This window comes from Molothrus aeneus, chromosome 9 (genome assembly GCF_037042795.1).
Source record: "Molothrus aeneus isolate 106 chromosome 9, BPBGC_Maene_1.0, whole genome shotgun sequence".
In the NCBI taxonomy this organism is placed as follows: domain Eukaryota; kingdom Metazoa; phylum Chordata; class Aves; order Passeriformes; family Icteridae; genus Molothrus; species Molothrus aeneus.
Genome location: NC_089654.1, coordinates 12,290,210 through 12,316,537, shown reverse-complemented (window position 1 = coordinate 12,316,537; position 26,328 = coordinate 12,290,210). Strand labels below are relative to the sequence as shown.

Here is a 26,328-nt window from a genome sequence, read left to right as displayed (position 1 = left end):
CAGCACGTTGCTGGCTCTTCTGTGAGATGAAATGAAATGCAATGACAATCCAATCACTTTCAGTGTAACAGGTCCTTGGGTGACTGTATCCTGAGCTGCCTCTGCAGGCTACCACATCACTGAGCAAGGCAAAATAGCAACAGCAAAACTCACCATTTTTTCATAGTGTATGTGAAACACAGGCAGATACTTGGATAAAAACACTTTCATCCCAAGCACCAAACTACCTCAGTTCCACTTTTATTTGCATTTTCTAAGCATGGGTTATCAGAACTGCCTCAGACCACCCTGCCCTGGCCATGTGCAAGCACTGGCACCTCTAACTTGAATTCCCACTGGCCTCTTCTCTGCCTTCACACACAGGAATGGTAGTGGTTGGCTTGAATCCAGTGTGATGCTTTTTGTCATAAGGATTATTTTTAATCACTCAGGATCATCTTTTTGGTTACACAAAAGCACCTTAACTCTCAGGATACAGTTCGGTAACTTTAATAAGGCTTTGCAATTTACAGTCAATGTGTATCAGTACACAAAATATAAGAAATCACATATACATATAAACTTTGCTCTGTTGTTTTACAAGCCAAACAGAGTGAACAACATAAGCTACATTTATTTATTCACACAACAAAATGGAACATTTTCAAGCTTCATTCACGAATCAAATATCTCAACAATTTACGGACCAACATTATTTTGCAGCTGCTAAAACAACAATCTTCCATAGGGAACAAATAATTTATGTCAACAGATACACTGACATCACATTCTACAAAATGAAAAAGCCACGTTGAGCACTGACTGAATGCTTCCAGATTTCAGCAGAACTCACATGAAGCAATAGTGCAGAACTTATACCAGCATCAAATCTGTCCACCATTTATCAGCCCTATGACTGAGAAAAAAAATCACATACAGAAATTCTTTAGGGTAAATAAAGCCATTTTAGTACAGGGTTATTTAACCCACTTATTTTTCAACCTTTTTAAAACAAAAAGGAAATAGCTTTAAAAAATTTAAAAAAAAGAAACATTTAAACCTTTTGGGTTTTTATTTTCTGACTCACAAACTATTCTCACATACAATATGAATTTGTACTTTGTGAATAGTTTTGGTCCCTCAGACTGTCTTCTTAGTGAATCTGTTTTTAACTACTTTGTTCAAATATACCAACACTTCACTAATGTAGTTATTTGAAGTTAAGTAGGTAAAAATAACACAGACCTATCTTAAAACAATATCTCTCATTTTTGGCTTCTGAACAGCATACAGTCACAAAAACCAAAGCTTCTTTTAGCAGCATTAAAGGTGAAGGGCCTTCTGTGTGAAGCTGTCCTGAAAATTTTCTGGTACCTTCAAGTTATTGAACGCTCTCAGCTCTTCAGACACAGACCCTGCAAAAACTGAGCATTCAGTTTGCTCTCACAAACTAAACCCTGCTCCCAAAGCAGTTCCCTGCAGAGGTGCTGATTTGGTCACACACGTTCACGACACACGTGTGACCTTTGACAAATGAAGCAGATGTACCACATGGGTATTTCAGTACAAGCACCAGGGGAGCGCTGCCAGGATCATCCTTCAATTCAGGAGGGAGGGGGAAACTACTGTTTTCACAGACTAACCACTGCTTTATGCCTGTTAGTTTCAACAGAATTGCTGAAAGGACTAAAAGCTCACCAAAACAACTCAAAACATAACTAAGGAAGCTGAGCTCATCTGCTTCTCTGTTCCCAAAGGGAACCTCAGGTTTTGTCAGTGATTTCAAAGGAACCCTAACACTGATGCAGAGTTCACAGCTCTCCCAAAAACTCATGGAACAGTAAATAATTAAGAGATCAAGTCAATGAACCAAGCACAGTGGATCATTTAATAAACTGGGCATAAGCAAAATGTCTTTTATATATACAATTGGTAAATTCAATGCCTAGAAGCACAGAATACCCTTATGGAAAGGATGCTTGACTTTTATTCTAGAAAACAGTGACTCTGCAAAGGATTTGAGGGTATCTCTGGTAGAAAAAATCTACCCCTTTTAAAAATCACCCTGGAGATCACTTCTGCCCTTTTAAAAAGCTTGTCAACGTGAAAGGCTTGGTGGGGAGTGTTATAAGGAGCCCTTTTCACTTTAGAATACATCCCTTCCAAATCTGGTACTGGAATGTTAAATCATCTGTATTTTTCCCTTCCATGTACTGAAGTGAATTAAAACATTCAAGGGCATCTTTTGGAGTAACAATATCCAACTGGTGAGCAGCAATAGCAAACCACTCACAATTTAAAACAAATGCCAAACCACTGAGCCTTGGAATTCATTTTAAAGTACTGCCCATGTAGGAGCATTGCCTCCATCATCTCTCCATAGTTAAACTTTAGTTTAACTTTCAGTTCAACTTTATCGTCCCATGGAGCTGAGAGGCTGGAGGTTTATCTGTTTGGAACTTCCTGGTGACTCTGATATCGCTGCAACCTTCAGAGAATTCTTGATGGAGCTGAGCTCCCACATGTGTAAGTTGATGACGTGCACGCCGCAGCAGCCGCTGGTGATCTTGCAGAGGTTCCTGAGGACAGCCTTGCGCAGCAGGATGTACACCCAGGGGTCCAGGATCTGGTTCCACGTGGCCATGCGCAGGGCGAACAGCAGCGTCTCACACGCGTCCTCTGAGCGGCCTTCCCTAAGCCCAATTCTGGCCATGGCCACCTGACAAAGGGCAATAGTTTAGAATTATGCATCAAAAACCACATTTAAACACACATTTAAATTACCTGAAAATCAAGTATTTTAAATTTACATTAAAAAACATACAAAGAGAGCATGTAAATGAGTAAAACCGTTTCAATGTTGCCTCTAATCTTCACACCTTCACAGCATCAGTGCATCCCAAACTGCAATGTAAATACTTACAAAATTTATCATCCTAGAAATCCCCTAATGTTTTACAAAGGACATACATGTGCATCCCCTGAATTACTTCTGCTGAACTTTAAGCAGAGGATGGTAACCTTCCAGGGAACACCCTCCAAAACAAGGGATTGATCTGAGCAACAAGTAAAAACTTAATCCAGAATTTGATCTAACAAAGCGTGCCAAGACTGTTCCAGAAATGGATTTTCTCAAGGACAGAATCCACTTGTAGGTCAGCATGTTTTTGTAACAGCTATTTATTTTTTCACGTTTTCCTAATTAAAGGCTGCATAAGGAACACAGTACCTTGACTTCAACAAGAAGATTCGCGGGTTTTATGCTGCAGCAGAACACAATTTATTGATTTAGAGGTCTGTGGGAAAATTCAAGCTATGGTGACAAAAGCTACTCTCAGTGGAGACACAGAGGGTTTCATTCACCTCTGGAAATGCCACACATGGACAGACCTCCATCAGCAACAACACTACCAGAGCCAATAATTCCACATGGAGGAATTCCAGACCAGCTCAGCAGGGCAGCATCTGGCAGAGGATACCCAAGGGCCACACCAGCCCAGCAAGGTGTGGCTCTGACCCCCCTGTTCTGCAGGGACACAGCCCCAGGGAAACTCAGGCCACTGGGACTCCTGCCCTGCAGATACCTCCTTTACAGGCTGGCTGCCACTGGGCGTTTGTAACCTGAGTTCCTGTGTGAGGAAAGCCTGATCTGCCAAGCCAGGAATCTGCCAGAAGATGGTAAATTATCTCTCCCTATTAGTAATGTTAAAACCACACAAAGACTTTTTTGGTAGAACGATGAAACACTGTAAGGCTTTTTGTTCCAAAGCCTTTAAAGCACTGCAGTTATTTAACTAAGAAACAGGATATTTTACAACTGATGCTCTGAGTACACTAATTTATTGGGCAATGAGAAGTAGGGTCAGGCTGTCCATGCGCAAGGTTGTAGTTTCAAAAAGATGTACTGAAAAGAAACTCAACAGCAAAACTAAAAAATAATAATGAATGGAGAAACTAAAGCTCAACATGCCAGCAAACCTATTTTACTTCTTTTTAAATGCTTCTCTCTATTTCCAGACCTATAGCTATATTTCCTATAGCTTGCAGGTCACCACATCTGAGTATAAGCTTGAATGGCACAAAGTGAACACATAAAAGGACACTCAACTTGTTTGATGAAGCATTGATGGAGTGTTTCTGTATGGCTTCCATGGAAGCAGCAAAGGAAGCCCCCAGGAACATTGCTGAGGACGCTGGTAGGACTGGCAGGAACGCAGCTGGGAACTGGTGTGGGGAGGAGGAGGAATGTCTGAGCACCAAGCCAACACAAACACAAGCCGGTTCCCTGAATCTGCTCTTCACCCACAACCACTGGGCACATTCCTCTCTGACATCAGCAGCCCACCCAAACTTGAACAGCTCCTTTGGCTTCACATGGGATGTTTTTTCAGGACAGTCTACATTTTATTTATTTGAGGTCCAATACCACAAGGCAAACTCAGACAGAATACTCCTTACTCTGCAAAAAGGACTGGGCAGAAATGACAGCTCAACAGAGCTCACAGACCAATGTCCTTATCCCATCCAGCATGTTTGACTTAATACAGACATACAAGCCACTAATCTGATGTACTTAAAAATTCATTTGTTGTTCCTCTCTCACATTCTCTGAAGTTAATAAATGCCAAATCCAATGCAATTTCATGTCCAGACAAAAAAGCACTAGATGTTGCTAATAAGGAAGAATAGCTCCATCCAGACTTTGTAAAACTTATTTTCTCATGTTACCTAGAACACTTGTGAGAAGTGTTTGCATTTAGAAGTAATTTGCATTTAGAAGTAATTACCTCTAAGTGAATCTATTAATTTGCTGTTCAACATAAACAACTTCTGCTTTGATTATGGATTTGCATGAAGTAAATCAGGACAACAAGGAAAACTGATACATAATCTATGGATTCTGACTTGGAGAAGCTCCATCCAGAACATTTCAGTTGTCTCTTCTGAACATCAGACATACAAAAAATAATCCATCTAAATTCACACAGAGCAAGTAGAGCTTATGTACACAGACACACGTTTAAGCAACTCAGCTGTAGGTCCTGGGATTAGAAATAATAAGATAAAATGTAATTACCTCCAAATTTTGTTTTATAGGATTTTCTTAACCATATTACTAACATTATTTGGGAGTATTATGCAGAAATTAAAAAATAGTTTCTTTCTTCTATCTCTAAAACTAATATAAAAGCTTTCTGAAGTTCTGAGAGGCCCAGATTTCCATACAGAAACAGAACAAGACAGAGAATCTCACTGCAGCCCTGAGCACAAGCATTTTTATGCTTAAGCACTTGTGGCAGAGCAGCAGGACATGTGGCCATCGCTGAGTATGAAGTGAGAGAGATTCTCACTCCTCCAAAGAGACTGCCCTGTTCTGGGGGCTTATCACACCTTCAGAAAAATCATGTAACAAAACTGCAAGCAACTGTGCAAAAAGGAGACTTTGTTCTGGAGCCTTTCTAAAATCATCTGCTGATTTCTAGAACAAGACTTGAACTTCAGCGGAAGAGGGGTGGAATGGAATGAAGCTAATATAAATTATTATTTCTCTCACATTTTCATAGTCTACTTATTTAAATTTAAATTCTTAAAATACTGTTCCAAAGTCAGTTTGAAACCATAGCTTATAAAAAGGATAATACACTACCAGCTGTTTAATAAAGGATTTCATTGAAGCAAAACATGCAGACAGTCTGGATTTTCTCCCTGGGTGTGAGAAATTCGTGTCACTGAAATGGTTCAAGTCATCAGCTCAGAAATCGCCACCAGAACTTGGTGCACTGCCAAGTGGACTTTCGAAAGTGGGACCACCTCCACGGGCACAAAAAGAACATTTCAATTCTTCTTTTTTGAGTATTAGAGGTCAATAATTGGTTCAAAGGCAGGGAACCAATTCAAACCCTTTTTTCATTTCCCTGCCGATCCACCAGGCTGGTATGACAAAGGAATTCTGTCCTCTGTAGGCAGCAGTACCCAAGTGGGGAAGAGGCAACACTCTTGCATCATATCTAATCACCTTTGATCTCTACAACTGAAGTTAATATTCATGCAGATTCAGCAGCATGACTCAAAAAATTAATCCCCAGCTGGTAAATAATACACGTAACTCATGGCATTTTCTAACATATTTAGAAATGTAAGAGTCCAAGTAGCACTCTGCTGATTTATCCACTGTTTATATGAAGACAGCTGTAGTATGTCTCCCTGGTTTGCAAAAAAAAAAAAAATCACATGATGTAACTATGACAATTCAAACTTTCTTTATAAAAGGTACTATAAAAGCATAACTTTAAAAGCAATTTTTTAAACCAAGGGTACCTGCTTGAAAGATATAAAGTTACTCTGACTCATACCAGTCCTTAATGGCTTAAGAAAGGACCTGAGAATTCAGTGTTCCTAAAAATACAGAAAGAGAAATCAGATTGTGTCAAGGAAGGACTTGGCACAGTACATTAAACTTCTACATACTTTTTGTCCAATCTTAAACTTCATTAAAACCAAAGCTCACTTTGCAAGATCCAGAAAGTCTGATGGAAAATTTTTTTAAACATTATGAAATTGTTGACTTCTTCAATTCTGCACCTAGCAGACAGCATCAGAGAATTACCATTTCCCTTAGGGACAAAGCTCAGGGCAATAAACAAACAAAATTGCTTCAAGGCTTCACACCACTCTCCAAACATAAACAGCACTAATTTAATTTTCCTTTCAATTGGATCTACACAAGAACAACCAATAGGCTCAAAGGCTGTGCTGCTTAGTCACATTCCTGTTAGTACTCAAGGACAGCCAGTCAAAACAAGCAGCTGACTTTAGAGCTAGTTAAGAAATAAGACAGAAATGGGACTTTGATGCATTTCACCTCACAGGCTCTAAATCCAAGTTCTATCCTTGACTTCAGGAAAATGGGTAAAACCCAGCCACCAAGAGATCGACATGGAAAGCAGAATAGACAAATATCGGAAATTCTTGTCTTCTGCAGCTCAGCCCTCAGACTCCCCTGTGGGAACCCTGCAGACCCTCCCAAGCCTCTTCCTTTGGATTTCCTTACAAGCCATTCTGAGGATTTCCATTAATGGAAGGAAGTCCATGGATTTTTCAGTATTTGCAGAACACTTCTATTTTGTCATTGTTGCCTATGTCGAACCATGAGGTGCAAATCCCCTTCTTCTAAACCACAGAAGTTTCAAGGCAGAACTTCACTGATTATGTCCCAATCCACTGAAACAAAAAATATACACTTCTTTTGAATTTCTAGAGTCTTTGGAACTTTTACTTTTCATTTTACAAAAGCAGCTCCAGCCTAACAGGCAAGGGATCTTACAGGATCCATTTTGTAGTACTCTATAAACACAGACCTTAAGAAAATAAATTTGCAAAATAGTGTGAGAAAGAAATAAAAATGCATATATCTTCACATTTTATGTACCATTTTATATCTCACAAGCAGAGCTGTTAAAAAAGAAACACTGCCAGCAAATTGCCTGTGCCATTGCTGTATTGATCTTGCAGCATACAAGCCAAGCATTTGTTGCAACAAAGCTGAGTATGCTTCGTTTTATTTTTTATGTGATTCTGCAAGTCAGTTTAAAAACAAGAGCTTCCAAGAACAATATGCAGTGCACCACTTCTGCCATCAAAATATTAGTACACACACTCTTCTACTTATGCCACATAATGCTTTTTATGTTCTAGATCTGCATGTTTTTCCCCTAATGTTTTTCTTTCCCTTTTTAAAAGAAAAACATTAACTGTATCTTCAACTTTTATATACCAGATGATCACTTAGCTTAGCAATTAAATTCTGACTGAGCATAGTGATTTTATTAAAAAATGCCAATTTAAAAAGGTATTGTAGACAACAAAATACATGAGCCAGCTTTCCACCACATTAGAGCCCAGAGGGTACTTTTAAGAGCATATGTGGTAATTCCTTATGTACAATTTGGCAGGATCAGCTCTTGAGAAGTAGCAGCAGAAAAAGGGAGTCTCCTTTTCTCTCATGTGTATTTCTGTGATAAAATAATAATGACACTAAAAATTAAGAGTGGATCCACTGGCTCACTATTTGCCCCCCTCAAAAAGGAACTGCATAAACATTTTGAAGGTATTGTTAAGCTACAGAGGTGTGAAAGAAGTGGGAAAAGTCCAAAAAGTAGAGAGAAAGCAGATAAAAAATATTTTCTCATATTCCTTTCTCAGACATAGCCTAGTCTGTGACCAGGCAATTTCTCAGTGAAGTTGACAGGAAAGAAATTATGAAGTAAGCCTCATAACCAGAGGGCAGGGGCAGGTCTGTGTGCATGAACTTGCAAACATTAAATGAAAGTGAAGTTTTTATTTTCTGTCAACTTTCCCCTTAGACACTACCTATCTTGCATCAGTTTTTCAGTAGGATAAATTCATGTTGGGCTTGAATAAAGCATTCAGGGTCACCTCTTTGTTTCTCCTAAATAATCTAAATATTTCTATCTTGGATTGACAACCCTCGATCTTTATTTCCTTTCCCTGCCATCAAAGTAAGAAACACTTCAGTTCAACTAGCTAGCAATGTAATTACTCTCACTCTTAATTGATAACTCATTTGAAAGGAAAGCATTGTGGGTATGGGTAGAAAAGATTCTAGCATTGGAAACAGAAGATGACTCGCTTCATAATGAAAAGACATAGCATCCATACCAAAGTCAAAGAAACAACCTGTTTCCTGAGCTACATGCTTTAAAGCTGCAAGAAAGCCTGTTTCCACAGCATGAGGAATGTATTCCTGCCTAAGAACAAAGCCTATATCAAAAAACCTCTTGCCCAAAATTAAAATATTCTTTACCCAGCAATGCTAGAGAAGCTTTACACGACATTTTTAAGGGCCAGAAACAATAGAGTGTGTCTAATATCTACAATAAGGACCATCCTTAAGTATTCAGCAAGGCAAGGTCTGTAAGTATTTGGGATTTATTTATTCTTCCATTAGTGTCAGTTGGATAAAGCTTCAAACCCTAGAAATTATCTATTACTCCTCTGTTGTTGCTTTGCTTTTCCAGGTTTTCACACTCATTTGGAAAAAAAACCCCATATTTTATTGCTTAGATAAATATTTTAATTTGTTTAGGAGTGACAGAACTTCTCCCACTAATACCCTACAAATATCCCAAGAAAGATTGACAAGTAACACACGATACTGGGGAGGAAGAGAACTGTCTGAATGAAGAAAAAAGTGACAATATACAGACAGCCTGGGGGAAGAGGAGCTGCAGAGGTCCATTACCATAGAATAGGCTGGAAAAGTTGGAAGAGACCTCTACAGTCATCAGTCCAACCACTACCCCAGCACCACCATGCCCACACAAAACCTTTTCCATATGCCCAAGTACCACATCCACATGCCTTTTGAACACTTCCAGGGATGGTGATTCCAGCACTTCCCTGGGCAGCCTATTCCAACGCCTCATCACCCTTTCAAGGAAGAGATGTTTTCCTAATTTCTATTTGAATCTCCATTGGTGATCCTGTCCTTGTTGGAGATGGACTGGGGTCACAGTCACCTAATGACTTGGTACTGTCTGATCTGCAGTGTTTGAAGGAACCTGATTGGAGGCAAAAGAAGGCACGATGCATTGCTTTCCTGTCATTCTTTTTATGTCACCTTTGTTAAAGTGACTTATTCTGTGTATCACTCTGAAGGAGTAAACCAAGCAGCTATGATCAGAAATATCAAAACTAATGAATTGCAATATATCTACCAAGTTGAAGTATATAATTTGCAACTACCTTTTTCTTTTATGTTGGCAAATAAATTGCAAGGGCCTATTGCGCTCAACCACCTTTCAGGAGGAGAATGGAAGAGAAAAATCAAGTCTCCATTTAAAAGTGATTTATTTCTCTTTACTTCTGCAAACACACACCTCTGGTAAAAGGTGGATTCAACTTTATTTCCAATTCACTAATGAACTGTAAATCCTAAAACAAACTGCTACCACTTACTCCTTCCTGCTTCTCTTTCTCTCCTTCCATGCAGTGAAGCAGATGGGAATATAGTTGGTCACATCCCTTCAGCACAAGAGTCTTTCTCCCCACTCATGTCCTGATTTCAGTCATCACAAGGTTACTTGAGCAGATTCACTGCATCCTTTCCATCCTACCCCACTCCTGTAACTTTGGGAGCCCAAACCTCCTGAGGGGCAGCACACAGGTCCAGGACAGCAGGAGATGGTGCAGTACCTCCAGAGCATCTCCAGTTCATTCCACTGTTCATCTATTCCACCTCACCCAATTCGAAAATGAATCCCAAAGAAAGAGGGAGCTCTGCTCCCTGAGCACTGCTGTTTCCAAAAGCACACCCACAGAGGCTGTGCTGGGTTCTGCACTGTGCACACACAGGGAACCTCCACCCCCAGGGAGCCTCAACCCAAAACTGCAACTCAGCAATTCCTCTCAGACATCAACCAACTCTACAGCACCAAGGACACAAGTAACTTGTGCTAGAAAGCACCATGCTACGCTTCAGATTGTGAATTAACACCATAATAATTATAATAATAAAAATTCTCTCACAGAGTACATGAATGTGTATTACACCCTGATGTCTGTCATTAAAACTGGGGAGGATGAAGGACCTTCTGGAGTTTTTCCATGTGAGTGTATTACTCCCTGAGATTTTTCAGCAACAACTTTACCATTTAAAGTGTTTAGATAGTCAGGAAAGACAGCTTTCCTAAAATAACCATCCAAAAATGGTTATGCCATGTATGAAATTTTCCAAAGATGGTTATGCAGTGTATGATATTTTCAAGTAAGAAATGCCTGAATAAGTGTAATATCTAGGAAACAGGAAGAATTCTCTTATCTCAAACAATGGAATGAATGTCAAACTGACTTACTTTTTAGTATCAAACACAGAATCTAAAAATTTAACCAAGTGAAATAAACAAGGAAAGGTTATGAATGGCAAATTTATTTTGGTGAAGTTTTCAGAATTTGATTTCTTGAGATGGCAACTTCAAAACCGAAAAAAAATAAAACCAATCCACATTTTCTGTGAAAGTCACTGATACCTATTTGAAACAAAATATTGTGTTTCATAATTTAATTCTGTATGTAACATCTAAATTTAAAAATCAAGAAGCAAATAATTATGAGAGAAAATCAGAAACTCATTATTCTGAAAATGCCATTTTCTCCCATGACTGGAAACCTGCCTTCCTTACTTTTTCTCTCCAAAACAAACAATCTTATTGTATTCTGATGGCACTGCATTAATAGAAAAGCCTTTACGCAAATTTTTCCAAACAGCACAAGTAAACATAGATAACAAAAACTCTATTTATGCTTCCTCAGAAGCCTGTGGTAAAGGGTAATATGTCAATCTCAGCCCTCCTTCCTTCCCTGGTTCCTCCCATTACTGCCCATTTCTTCTCCAGCACTTTCCTGTTGAGAGTATCTCAGCTCCCTGACTTCTGAGGGGGAGGTAAACACCCGAATTACAAATATAGCCACAATTACTATAGACTTTCTAAGCACTCTGTGATGAACTACACCCTGGCCCATGCTTATAAACATTTTTGTTAAAATGATTCATGTTTCTCAGAAAGGAGAAGGCCTGTAAGATCTCTGTGTACTGTAAAAAGATGACAATAGGAAGAGACCAATTCTGAACACACAAATAGTACTTTTAAAATCTAAATTCAGTATCATTTTAGGTAGGTATAGTCTAAAATTAATGTCATTCCAGTTCTCATGTAACCTGGTGGAATTAGGCAGCTGTGCCACTTAAGAATACAAAATTAAAGTTCTCTACAACCAATACTAAGAACATCTTACCCAAAGGTTTCATAGAAACACATCTGAACAGGTGGGTTGGACTTTTAAACACCTTGTACTAAACTTTGTTACTCTCTCTGCCAACACACGCAAATTCTTTCCAGGAGTATTTTCTTGGGGACAAACAGCACACTCAAATTGTCTGAGCTGCTGAATAAACCTTATTCTATGGGAAACTAAGCTGGAAAGAAACTTCTGTCTTGAGACTAACAAAAACTCCTATCAAAATGAGAGTTCTCTTTCCTCTTAACCTGTAAAATGAGTTATGTATTTCCAAATACCTTTTGGTCCATAATATTAACAAAGACAGTAATCTTTCAGCAATTTAACCTTGAGTTTTCAGACACTAGGAGAAACTCAAGCAAGAACAGCAATTGAATTTGCAGAGGTAATGGATCTGTTGAGAAACTCAGCAAGCAATCAAAGGACCAAGATAGGAGTGGGAGCCCTTCCTCGTAATTTGGCTCAAAAAGACAATCAAACTCGGGAATTGTTTTTTGGAGGAACTTAGGGAGCATTTTATTCATTCAAACTGACACTCCTGATCTCCTCTGACACAGCAAGGTCTGGAAGAAAAATAACTACCTACAGTCACCAACAACTATCCCTGTATCCGTGCTGCAGGCTAGAGCTAAGGAGGTGTGTCTAGCAGGCCTGCTGCTGGCTAAAAGCTTTTTTTCCTTTCCCCACGACACTGGTTCATTTATTAAAACCATGGTGACAGCAGTGGGCTCCTGACATGGGCCAGCACGCAGCCTCAGGGATGCACTGACAGTGCCCAGGAGTTCCCTCTCCCACGGGAGACCTGCCCTACCCCAGGCAGCTGGGAGGTGCTCCCACACCCCACACAAACCTCGGCTGCTGACAAGGCATCCTGACTTTGTGTGGTGCCAGCACACAAACCTTCTAGCGAGAACTCAATGACAAAAGCCAGCACAAGCATAGTCATTATCACTGATTATCTTCTTTAAAATCTAAGCCCTGAAAAGGACAGGTGAGTGTTGTTTTCCCCTCTGAAAGCCTTGAAACAGCATTGAAAGCTGCAAGGTCAGCTGAACATATTTAAGAGTATCTCCTCCTTCACTCTTCAGAAACACACCTGTGGAAATTGAAAGCCTAATTTATTCTTTTTCAAAAGAAAAGATCACTCTCCCTGTTGACAGTGCCTGTGCAGGCACAAGCTCACAGCTACAGCTACAGCTTTGACTAATAAATAGTAAGGTAATACACTTCAGCCCCACATGAGAAGTGAATCCTCACATGGACCTGCATCTTGGGACATCTCCCTGCTTCTCCTCAGCTGCACTTTCTGATTCTGAGAAATCACCAGTCACAAGAGCACAAGGGATAAATTTTTCAGTAACTCTTAAGCTGCAGGGACAATACAACAGCAATGAAGGCATACAAACAGCATTAATAAAGCAGCAAGCTCATATATATGATGTCCATTGCACATATAAGGCAGTGCAACAGAAATTAAACTGCCACCTTAATAAAGAAGACAGAAAACAAGAATGGAGAGAGAGACTTCAAGAGTTACGCAGGTATGAACACCTGACAAAGTGTAGACAAGGCTGTACATGCAAAAACATAGGAGACGCAGACGATTACCTTTTACATTCAACCACAAGGACGTGGCCCAGAAGTTGCTTAGTGTAAAACCTGCAACAAACTGACCTCCTTCAGCAGATTCCAGCCCTGAGCCTGGCTCTGCACCCAAACGCTGTGGAGCAGCCAGGCTGGGATGGGGTAAGGGCATTCCAGTGAAAAGCTCCCTGTTAGTACCTCAGCTTCTCACCAGCTCCAGAGCACACTGCCTGAAAGGACCACTCAGAGCAGCACCTGCAGCCTCTGAGTTGAAGTAATTCAATAAATCACAAGCTGAACACGAAAAGCAGTCATCAAGCAGTCATCAAGCCCCACTGCATGAGACAGTCTGAGGATAAGAAAAAGAGTGAGTTCAGGGAGACAAAATTAGCATAACAAATTGGAAAGAGATTACATGGGAAGGGGCTGATAAAAATTAATCTCAGCAGTAAAAAAAGCAACTGAATATCAGTTGATTTATTCGTATGAAATAAACAGAGTTCTTTCCAATAAAAACAGGAATGGCTATTTCCAGCAGCAGAGGGGAGGTAAAACTGGAATGAAATTAATCAGTTAACTGCATGGAAAAAGATCTTAACAAGAATAATTTGAATGTAAAAGTATTTTTCTCAGGCTGTGTTTCACATATGAAAAAGATTAGAAATTTCTCTGTATCATAATTTGTTCCTATAAATAAATTCCCTCTGAAATAAATCTCTCCTGCCCATAGTTACAGACAGTTCTCTTTGCTACTCCAAAGAAACAAATTTTATAACATGTTTATCCCTTGAGCCCTACAGAATACGACACAGGGATGTCAGAATTTGCTCATACAAGCACGGCTCCAAACCAAGCTGTTTCATGACACGCCAGACGTCAAGTGACAGCCAAAAAACAGCTTTATATAACAATGTATTTCATCAGAGGTGCTTGTCACAAAATGCTCCTGCCAGCTATTTGCTTGGGGAATTCTACCCCTAGGGACCAAATTCATCCAGCAAAATTGGCATACCCTTAGCAAATGGATGTAGAAAGCTGAGAAGTTGAAGTTAGTACCTTCAGAACATATTTACCTGGAATTAGCCATCACAAAACAAAATTATTTGGACTGTCAGAAAAAAATGTGCCTCTGCAAACCATTGATTACATATATTATTATAAAACTCATGAATTTCACTTTTTGGGGTTTTTTGGTGAATTTTCTCCTGCTCTCAACTCCTCAAAAGGCATCAGTGTTCCCCCATAAGGGAAGAAGCAGGGAGCACCTCTCATTCTTATACTTCATTAAGGGAAGATTCTCTCACAGTGGCAGAAAATGTGAAAAAGCTGCTTATTTTTGAAAAACAGATGAGATGGAGCTTTGGGAAAGAAATCCAAAGGGAAAAAAAGAAATCAGAAAGAGGTCCCTGTCCAAGAGCCATGGGGAGAGCTCCACATTGCCATGCCATGGCAAAAATGCTCCATCCATATCTTCAGGAATCTTAAGACACAGGTAGTGATTGATTACAATACTATATATTATTATTTATAATATTAAGTGTTAGCTATTTATACATTTTCCACACATATATAAATAGGCATCAAAACAACTTCACCATCACTGAGCAGATGCAGAAGTCAAGTTCAGCTCAACACCAGACACCATAAAAGACAATCCAGGATCTTGTGGCTCTAATGACATCTGAAAATGATTTTATCACAGGACAGTGACAATGTCTGAATATTAACTCCACTTGGAAAAAAATTAAATTAATTTAAAATCTAACAGTGAAGTAAATCTGCAGTTGGATTATAGCATTGGACAGACTCGATTATGGTAGCCCTACACATATGTCAATGGACATACCAGACTAGATTGAAAACAGAAGGGAAATAAATAAATTAAACCCCCCCAACACCAAATGAATCCAAACTCTTGTATCTGCAAACCACATGTGGTACAAAATGCACTGCCTTCCTCCACTTTCTCTTCCAGAAGTTTGTTTGGTTTCTAGTAACTCTGGTTTACTTTGAGGCAATTGACTCTCATGAAACATTTTGTTCTGTATACTCTTTGGGACAGAGAACATAGGTAGAATTCACAATTCAAATGCTAGACCTCAAATTCTGACTTTTAGATTTACCTTGGAGAAAAAAATAATTAAAGAAGCAAATCACAGAACAAGAATGTATTTACGTCCTCTTCCAGAGAATTTCACCTATGAACACCTACTCATATTTATGTCAAGAAATACTTATTTTGGTATATGCTGATTATATTACAGAATGTAAACCACTCTTTTCACAAATTAAAAGCCCTGAGATCTTTCAGATGTATCAGACAAGAAGGTTTGAACCAGCAGTTAATCATAAAGCATGTAACTTGATAAACCCTGGCTCACTTCAATGTAGCACACAAGCAGTATGCTCCAGACAAAACTTTATTCTACTGCAGGCCAAAAAACTTGCTAAATTAACACCATACTTGTAATTCTGTTTGTAGTCTGTTGCTATCAAAACAAGTAATGGGTAAATAAATCAGCAAATTAACTGGTATAAACTCTATGATCCTAACAGCTACAAAAGGAAATACCCACAAAGGACCCTGTCCCATTTCATTTCCCACTGAAACTCTCTGGCTAAAACACTGACTGCTCACTTCCTTGAAACTTTGTTCCAAGAATCTAATCCCACACTACATCTACTTTTTTTGGTTTTTAAACCCTTCCTTTCTAACCTAAATTCGTCCACATGGCAGAACTATTTTTCATAATGCCAGGCTGAGTTTGGCTCATCTCATTTCAAAAGAAACCCAGAGGCAAAGCATCACAAGCCAGGCAGGCACAAAAAGCACCAGCAGATTTGCCACCCAGTGAATCAGAATTCCTTGTGAACAAACTTCCCTCTGCAACACAGTCCCACAAAATACCAAGTCCAAAATTAAGCAAGATCTCGTTCACTGGCCTGCATGAACTGATGCAAACACCAACTCCAAAAAGGGTCTGAAAAAAAAATTCCTTCTAGACCAATAATTCATCTTCAACAACCACTTAGATGAAGTCAAATATTCTAACAAAAGTAGTGCTATGATTTCATTAGATTGTCACAATTTCTAAAACTGTAATGTTATATACCTTTAATATATATCATAATTAAAACTGAATGGCAGAACAAAATCAGCCATAGTAGTTGCAATTTAGTCTTCCTTGATGCTTTGAATAAATGAAATACCTCTTTTGAACTAAAAAAGTTTATAGCTCTTCTGACACCCAAGGGTTTTGCAAAACCAAATTAATCCCTGCTTTTAAGAACAATTAAATAAAAACAAATGTCACCAGAGGATAATAATGCTGCTTTTTCATGGAAAGTGAAGTCATCCTATGAGATCCTAATTTTGAAAACCATTCTGTGGCAGGCCCCAAACTTCAGACGGTCTCTGAAATAACTGTAAAGAAGTTCCCTACAAAACTTGCTCTTGCTGCTCTGACAACTTTGTTTATGCTCCACACACTACAGCCACAACACTGACAGAAGCCAACATGAATTTAAACTATGCTGCAGAGCAAGGCTAGAAAAATTCTCCATGATTTGAACAAAATTGAAGGAGTTTTTGTGCATTCCAGTGATTGCAGACATTCACACCTACACTCACCTTGAGGCCAGTGATACTGGATTAATTAAATGCTACCTGCCAGACACCAAACTGCTGCAGCCAGGCTAGTGTCAGTAACTAATTTTTAACTAACTCAGGTAACTTCAGACTCTACCATAGGCAGTGAGCAGATGAAATATAGCTGGATATGATACAGATCTTAGACTTAAATGTCAGTATTTGTTAGTTCAATCCAGAATTCCTCATTTATATCATTGGAAAACTAAAGGACCCTGCTTCTAGGGAAGAAATTAAGATTCCATGTTACTTGTGATTTAAACCCTCTAACTCCAGCAAAAAACCTAAATTTCTTCAGACAAGTTTGCTACACTAAAAGGAGACAAAGCTAACATCAGCTTTCTAATGCCATGATACAGCTGGAGCTGTCAAATTCTTCCCCATATCACAATCCCACCTCCTCTGACCCTGCTCACTGACAGAGCAGGCACCACCAGCACTGATCCTCTGGGAGTCACACCAGAGACCGTCCCATACCAGCTCTGCTGTTCATCTGTCCACATTACAAACCCAGCTGGCTTAGGTCTAAACCAAATGTTGATTTCAACCCACTGCCAACCACTGTTTTTCAATATGACCCAAACACTAAGACCTTAACACCCTGATAATGGAAGGGAGGATTTTTAGGTGCTTAACTGTTACCTGCCCCAACAAAGCTCACAAGTAGCAGTAAACTGTTGAAATAACAGCAAACAGACTGCCATAAATAAAAGAATTATTTACATTGTACAGAGTAAAAAGACTTTCCAATCCTAGATTTCACTGAATTTTTGGAAGAGCTCAAAATTTGTTCTGAATTATTTGAGCCGTGATTCTTCTACCACTGTCTGCTCCACAGCACTGGAAATGCAATCCTCACAATCACTATATATTTAGTTTAGTGTATTATTGATCAGAAGTGGAGAATAACTACCTGTTTTTTATAGATGCATAGGTACATACATTATGGGCCAACATGCTATAAAATTAATATCACTGAGTGGGTGGAGCTGTTATCACAACTTAAGTGCTTTAAAACCTGGAGACAAAAAAAGTATAACTTTTATACAGTGATGTGAATTAAACATTGGCAAATACATTATGCTCTTACCAGGAATGGGCTCCAGCAAATGCAAGAAACACACATTATAGCCAAGAGCTGAATGATCATTTCAAAATGATGAGATCTGCCTTGTCTTTGTTGACTTTTAAATTTGACTCTTAAGAGGGTAATTCCTGTGACAGCATTGCACAGGAATGAAATAGCAAGGGCCAGGAACCCAAGGCAAGAAAAAAGTAAGAGATAAAATCTGTCTTCCCAGTCCTCAACATGTTCTGTTTTATAGAAGCACCAGGTCCTCGATGCTTGAATTTGGTAGGCTCTAAACCTAAGAATAGGCAGCAAAGCTATAAGAACAGCAAACAGACATACCATAGTCAACATCATTTTCACATGTCTAGAAGTCATTTTTGTAGAGTGAAATATTGGCTTAGTGACTCCAATGCACCGTTCAACAGCCATCACACTGCCCAGGAAGAGTGGGCACAAACCAAAGAAAACCATGCAGATGCCAAAAACACTGCACAGAATGTTGGACTGGTTAAACCGAATCCAGTCTTTATCTGAGGCATACACAAACACTGCAATGGCTCCATTGATGAGGTGACCGAAGAGATCTGTGACAACCAAACCACTGGCAAGAAGCAAAAAGGAGGCTTTTGATTTCTGTCTGAATCTCTGGTATGCCTTCATGAGAATTACTATTGCAAGACTGTTGGACAAAATTCCCACCGTCATGAAGATTATTGAGAAGAAAACTGAAATCTTTTTCTCCGTGTGGCACGTTGTGTTTTTCAAGACTCCAAATCCAGCCAGCCCTGGTGATTTTGAACTGTTCATGGTTAGGAAAGGAGATGTAGCCCTCAAAGCATTTCAGCAGTCTTGCAATCAAAAGGCATCTGCAATTATAAAAACAAATATACACAATGCTGTAAAAGGCATACCACTGTTCAAATGGCATTTGAAGCAGAAATTCCATATTAGTCTGCGGTACAAATCTAATTTTCCACTTTTCTGAGTGATATGATATGGCATCACATTTTAAGTTCATCACTCACATGGTAAAACAATTATCCGAATGCATTACACAATGCAAATACAGCCTACAGGAATTTTAGAGCTTCTGCGTGCATAATACGTACAAAATAATGCATACAATATATCATGCTTGTATACATATAGTAAGATAAACAATACAAACAATTCTGTTGGTTAAACTAAGCTAAACAAATGTTTTTGCAACAAACTCCAAGAATGACAGTATTTAACCAGCCCAACCACAGTCAAAAGTGAAATACTGAAACTGGAGCATTTTGAGATCATAATCACGCTCCATTTTTAAACATTTATTTTCAAAACAATGTCTTAGTACCTCTAAACAATTCTACTCCCACAAATTCATGTTTCAAAGCTTTAACCTAAGCAGCACTGAAGCCTTCAAGTTCCCAGTGCCCTCGCTGAAGCACAAACTTCATTTCTAGACGCACCATAATTCAGAAACCAATTCTGCAAGTTACTTTATGCTTTATCTCCCATCTCTACTCCAAGGACATTCCTAATACCAAAACCTCCCCAGGCAGGGGGAAAGAAGAAAAAAAAAAAAAAAAAAAAAGGAGAAAAAAAAAAAAGCGGGCCCGTCGAACAAACTGCCGCTGAAGCCCCTCCGTTCCTGAGCTACATCGGGAACGGGGCACGCCGGACCGTGGCAGCTCTGCCGCTCGGGAGCGCTCAGCGGAGCGCGGCCGGCGAACTCCTCCGACGGAGCGGGGCACCGCACCCGCACCGCACCCGCACCGCGGGCAAACACCGGGGGCACGCAGCGACGGGCACACAGCGCGGGCACACACCAATGGGCACACACCGGCGGGCACGCAGCGACGGGCACGCAGCGACAGCACACACCGGCGGCACACACCGATGGGCACACACCGATGGGCACACAGCGCGGGCCCACACCGACGGGCACGCAGCGACAGCACACACCGAAGGGCACACACCGACGGGCACACACCGACGGGCACGCACCGACGGGCACGCACCGGCGGCAGCCCCGGTGCCGGAGCAGCGGCGCTCCCGCCCCCCGCCCCGTTCTCCCTTAAACGCTGCCGCCACGGGGGGCGGGGCGAGCCCGGCTGGCCGGGCACAAGTGCCACGGTGCCCGCCGGCCCGGGCCAGCCCCGCCGCGCCACCGCTCCTTCCCTACCCCGCTCTCGGTGTCCGTCCCGGCCCCGCCGCGGCTCACGTTCGCTTCGCCCCGCGGGGCCGGAGAGAAGCGCAGCGCGGAGCTCCGCCGGCCGCCACCGCTGCCGAGCCCCCCTCCCGCCGGCGCCGCCCGCGCCCGCCCTCCCTCCGCCTCCCCACCCGGCCTCCCCACCCGGCCTCCCGGCCGCCTTCCCCGGCCGCCGCCCCCGGGACGCGCTCCGGCTCCGTGCCGGGGCCGCGGCGCTGCCCCTGTGTGGCCGCCGGGGCCGCGGTTCCGATGCCCCGGGCACACGCACCTCCCTGCGGCCCGCGGTGTCCCCGGCGAGGAGAGCCGCGCTGCCGTGTCACCTCACAGCCAGGCAGGGCGAGTTCCTGCCCGCCAGGCTGCAGCCACAGCCGGAGCGACTCATGGGGCAGCCAAGAGGCCGCATCTGTCCTCAGGCACCGCTTCACCTCTTCTTCACTTTCCATACGCTGCTTTCCAACTGCGCCCTTCAGCAGCACGCAGGGAGCTCGGGAAGGGGTAGCCCCAGGAATACTGTCAGGGATGTGGCTGGGCACAGCCCCAGACACACGGCCCCTCGATCTCCCGGGTCGAGTAGAGCCAACCGTGCTCCTTGGACCATTTCTCTACGGGAGAAATTCCATGAGAACACATCCAGGAAAGGCATTAATGATAGGACCCATAGGCTGGAAATTCAAAGGTGGTTTCCCATCATGCACTCAAGCTGTTACAACTTGAAGGTATAGATGACTTTCAAGTTCTTTCATCCATCAATGTCCAGTACTACCTAACAGGCCTGAATGGGAACTTTTAGTAACAACTCTTAATGTAGAAATAAACCAAAATATAAAATCAATGTCAAATTATGAAACAAAACTGTAAAATACTACAGAATTTATCATGGGCTACAATGATGAAGAACTTAAATTTGTTTTCATTGACACACAGTGTTGAGTGGTACTGTTCCTGGCACCACAAGACTTAATTACTTAAAATTCTCAAATATACTAGTTTTTGCTTACCTCATATCTTGAATAGTACAGATGCAAGTTGCCTTTCTGTAATCCATCAGTGAGGAAATACAGGCTAGCTAAATCTATTCAAACAGTATTTAAAGTCACTTGCATGAAGAGTTAAGAGCACCACAGGATGACCTTCTTCTTCAAAATGACTGTCAGATTTTGGCATTTTAGCATACAGTGGGCAAAAATGCTCAGTTTGGTCTGATTGGGACCTAGAAATTCCCATAAATTCTTTTTTAAGACAGCAGTAAAACATAAAAATATCTCAAAATACATTATTACCTATTAAAGATCAGAGAAGGAGAGTTTATTTTATGTTCCCCCACCCAGGAAAAAGTGGAGATAGAGATCACCAACTACAAACAGCTTGCTCCATGCCTTTCCTAGCCAGATTTCTTCACCCAAAGATCCTGAAATGGGGGGAGGGGGGGGGGGGGCAATTTTGCTAGAAAAAAAGCAATGAAGTTGGTATTTCAAGACTGCAGCCTGGGTGGTAGAAGCTGAAACAGCATTATCAGGTAGATCAAGACAAAGGGAAGAACAGAAAAACCTCAAGACAGTTGTTTCAGTGTGCTTGTAAAATGTAGTAAGGGAAAGCAAACACGTAGAGTGCATCCTGAGTAATGCAGTAGCCTGCCAAAAGGAAGGGGAGCATTTCAGTTGCTGCAGAGATGGAGAAAAAAAGGCAAGAAATAGTGTTAGGAAAGTAAATACAAGCTTCCATCTTGCTTTTCAGACAAGAGGCATTGAAGAGTTCTCCTGCACCTGTGCAGCTGTAAGAGCACAAAGTGCCACATCCCAGTTTTGTGCTGTGAGCAAGCAACTTGTTAAGCACTGGCATAATCAGGACAGGTATATCTGGTACTCAGCTCTGTACACATTTGTGTGCTCCTGATACAGGAATAACGTAAATAGTGACTTCTCTGGAATGGGATGGGTTTGTAGAATTATGGCTAAGTAAGATGGAGATTTCAGAAGGTGTTGGAGGGGTGAAAACTGGCAGTGACACCAGCAGAGCTAGGTTTTTCATACTGACCCATGGTCAGCTCCTTTCATCTCCTATTACTAATGAAAAAAGGAGTGACCCAAATTGTCCCACCACAGCCTCTGCTGTGGGTTGTGAATGGGCAGCCACTGCTTTCTTAGGGGCCAGCAGTCCTTTCACAGCCTGTGGGAAAGGAGAGAAAGGATTAATGTCATTTTCAGCAGGGCAGTGGCTTTTCCTGTCAACCATTTGGCAGTCAACCATTATGGAGCTGGGTTTGATTAAACTCCTTTTTATGTCTGAGAACAAAAGCTGTAGATGCAGGAGCCACAGTGGAGTGCTTCCTGACCCTTTCTCACTCTACCTATTCAAAGACTGCAGAACTGAGGTGGTGCCTTGGCGTAGCTCACTGACTTCAGCATTTCTTATTGTGTTGGGCTGCTTGTGTTTGTTCCAAAGCCCTCGACTCCTGGGTACTACAAGAATCAAGAAGATAAATACTGTTTTTGCCACAAGTTCCAACTTGAATGAAGGAACCAGAATTCCCTGCTCACATTCAATGAGTTTAAATCAAGAGGAGTAGTTTAACATATATAAAGAGAAAGAGATACAGAGATAAAAAGACCTTTCTTGTTTTGTGACAATTGCAGTCCACCCAATGGTTACCAAAGAGTGGAAAGAAAATGCAACAAAATCTTCTGGATGGAGAACTTCCAGATGTTGCTGGTTTGCAAATCAAGTGTACAGTAATCAAGTCCTCAAAGTCCCCTGCTACAAATCCAGAAACCTACTCAAAGTGTTGCACTGATTTTTCTCTGAATACCAGCTTCAAAGAACCTTGCTGTAAATGAACAGGTAGGCATTTCAGTAGCAACAACAAAGTTGGTAGAATGCAAATAAAAACAATATCTCTTTTTCCTTTTTCATCAACTCATAAATTTCTCACGCAGCCTTCAATGATAGTTACTATATACTTTTATTATATTCACAGTTCTGGCTGCAAAACATTGGAAACCTTTTCCTTTTTGTGCATAACAACAGTAAGTGTCATCTTTCCATTTAGTGAAATAGCAGTGATATAAAAGCCTTTAAATTTCACAGACAAAAGTAGTAAATCAAAATAACTATAGAGGGAAACTGAATTTAGGATCAGATTTGGGGCACCTCAGTCAAATACAGCTGTCAGTGAGAATCCTTCAGTTAAATGCCACCTTGTTCAGCCCAGAATTGTTTGAGACAAAAAAGACTTCTGAGGCCACAAACACTGGCAATGAGTCCTAGAGTACCCATCCCCACAGAGGGTTAGAGTTACTGCCTTCCATTTCTCCAAAATCAGCAATCCTTCAGGACTTCCTTCTCCTCTGGAATTAGTGCCCTGCCACCCCCAAAGAACAGCTTCTATCAAAGGTCCAACTGTACATGATGAATGAGCTATTCAAATGAAAAAAGAGCTGATATCCAGCTGAAGGTACCAAAGGAGATTTAGACTAGGTGGGATTTACATCAGAAAGATTGGTACATATGCATAAAAATATGTACATTCTAAGTATTATATGGCTGAGAAAAAAATCATGGAAATGATGAGTTTTGAAAGGTTAATAAGCAATGCTGAGAGGTTGGGCAGAGGCTTGCTCTGTTCTGAAGTTAGCAATAGTCAGAAGCAGAAACATCGAGATAAAAAATTATAGTCTTGGAAAATCTGAGTCACTTGTTAAGAACACCAGCATTACTAATTCTTCTTGGATTTTTAGTGGTGTTTTTTAGTATTCTCATTATGAAATGAGAAATTATTTCCATGTCTTTTTTAAGGTTGTTAACCTGATTTTACAGATTTTCAAAGAGACTGATTTTAAATTGTATAGTAGTGAAGGACAATTTGCAATCTCATTTCATTAAGCAGTTAAGACTGATAAGGACTAATTTTGCTTGAGAAATTAATTATGCCTCCTGTCTAGAAAATGCAATCAGAAAATTAGGTCAGTAATGTGGAAGGTAATCATGTACATAGTAAAATGGCAGTAAGTGCACAATAAAGGATGTCACAAATTCCTAGACTTTTAAAGTCTCATATAAATTTAGCAAATAAGGCTTCCTTAAAAGTGTTAGGTGACTGTAGAGTATCCTCAACATCCTGGCTTGATAATGTTAAGACAAAACAGTAATTTTCTGCCCAAGCTAGGAAATGGATTTTGTAAGAACACATGCACAGTCATGTTGGTGTGCAGTTAGACCATGTAGGTATCTGAAACAAGAAATGAAGGACAGAATATGTCTCCTTAAAGATGTGTCTCAGGATCCTGGGTTTGCTTGATTCTTGAGGAGGGTGGATAAAATACTTGCTGCATCCTGTCATATTCAAAATACGCATTTTAAAATGCGTTAAGGCAATTCACCAAGTTAAAAGAAGTGTGGTTCAGCAGAATGCAGCTGACAACTCACCCATGGCTTTGTCATTCTGGTAACCACCACTCTGACCTTCATAGCTCACCATGAAGCAGTAAAATAGTCACAAACTGTGGCTTAAGTACTGCCTGAATTGGAACACAGCCAAGGCAGCCAAAGGAGGAAATTCCTAGGTAGTTAATATAAATTAAATGGTGTTTTGCAACAAGACCCAGATCAGTTCAGGAGGTTAAAACCACCAACATGCCAGTAAGCATTCACTATCAAAGCAAAATAAAACCAAGGAAGGTCATCAGGAATCATAACAACAAACATGCATCTTTCTACTGAGATTTCCACCTGCTGATATCTGAACAGGGACTGTTTGCTCTTACTGGAAGTACAGCTGTAAATAATGGTGTTTTATTTCTAAACATCCCTTTCAGCGAGGAAGTTAAATTCTTTGCTTCTTGATAATGAGACACAGCTCCTAGCAAATGAGGTAAGAGTTGCTGTAGACAGAACAAAGAGGAAATATTCTCAATTTCCCTGGTGAGGTTTGGAGGTGGGAGAGGGGACACAAAGATTTGCTACAATTTGTGACATACATATTTGCATTATAGTTCTTTTCACTAGAAAGAGCAAAGATAGATTTTCTTTTTTAATGTGATGTCACAAGAAGGGTCCAAGAAGTCCATTGAGAGGCAATCCTTTAACCAAGGAATTGACCATCAAATGGTTGATGGTACTATTGATACCAAGCAGATTGTTCCTGAGATACCAGCAGACCTGCAAAGCAATTCCTTGATAAGCAAACCCAAAACTAAAGTGCTAAACTACTGAAACAACTGCATTTCACTGTCATCATTGCCAAACTGTGTTAGCAGAGGAGGAGAGAGCTCAAGTATCCATCATCCAGCTATCAAAGACAGACAAAACTTCCAAATTGAAAAAATTACTAAACCCAGAAGTTTCCAGTGTAAGAACACTTGCAATCTGCCAGGATATTCAATACAACAACCACAAAAAAATTGATTCTATACTGCCTTATTCACATTTGTTCTGAGCAATATTTACATAAGGATAAAAATTAAGATGCCTCATGTTGGTCAAATGATTCCCTAATGGATCATGACAAATGCTAAATATTAGCAGTGACTACTGAAACCTTTCATTACATCAGTTTATTGATTTGCATTTATTCCTGCTTAGAGATACACTTTCATCTTAATCACATACTGTTGCTCTAAAATTATCTGATTGCTACAAATAGTGACTAAATTGGCTGTATCAGAAAGAACTGCAGGGCAGTAATTCCCTTTTCTCCTTTGCAAACCTTGATTCTGGTACTTTCTTGAACCCTTTTTTTTTTGGTATGACACTACAAGGCATACATGGGAGATGGTTAGGATCCTTCAGAGTATGGATTGATTCTTTTTTATGTGCAGTTTTATGTGTAACTTTGTACAAGTACAGCCCTTAGGAGTGAGGGAAGATGAACAGAATAATAGCAATGTGATTATAGAGCAGGTGTATCACTGAGCATGTTCTTCCGGTAAATCCATGAATTTGAAAGCATTCCCTTCAAGAATTTATAGGAAGCTTCATGTAGCAGTTCTGTACCCATTTATCTGGATAATGAATAGCAAATTAAACATTTTTAAA

At 40.5% G+C, this 26,328-nt stretch overlaps 1 protein-coding gene across 4 annotated transcripts; it reads right to left on the bottom strand.

Moving 5' to 3' along the window:
* Window positions 1–473: 473 nt before the first annotated feature.
* On the bottom strand, window positions 474–20,618 carry PTGFR (prostaglandin F receptor). Of its 4 annotated transcripts, none has more exons than XM_066555673.1 (3): window positions 20,567–20,618; window positions 18,120–18,967; window positions 474–2,698 (listed from the first exon to the last, which is right to left on the bottom strand). In XM_066555673.1, the coding sequence occupies exons 2-3, from the start codon at window positions 18,906–18,908 to the stop codon at window positions 2,393–2,395; spliced, it is 1,095 nt and encodes a 364-aa protein (XP_066411770.1). In that variant the 5' UTR covers window positions 18,909–18,967; window positions 20,567–20,618; the 3' UTR covers window positions 474–2,392. The 4 variants fall into 4 exon arrangements, with proteins under 4 accessions (XP_066411770.1, XP_066411769.1, XP_066411772.1 ...); XM_066555672.1 differs by lacking the exon at window positions 20,567–20,618 and adding an exon at window positions 20,272–20,381; XM_066555675.1 differs by lacking the exon at window positions 20,567–20,618 and adding an exon at window positions 20,272–20,381 and having other exon boundaries at window positions 18,441–18,967.
* Window positions 20,619–26,328: the final 5,710 nt, after the last annotated feature.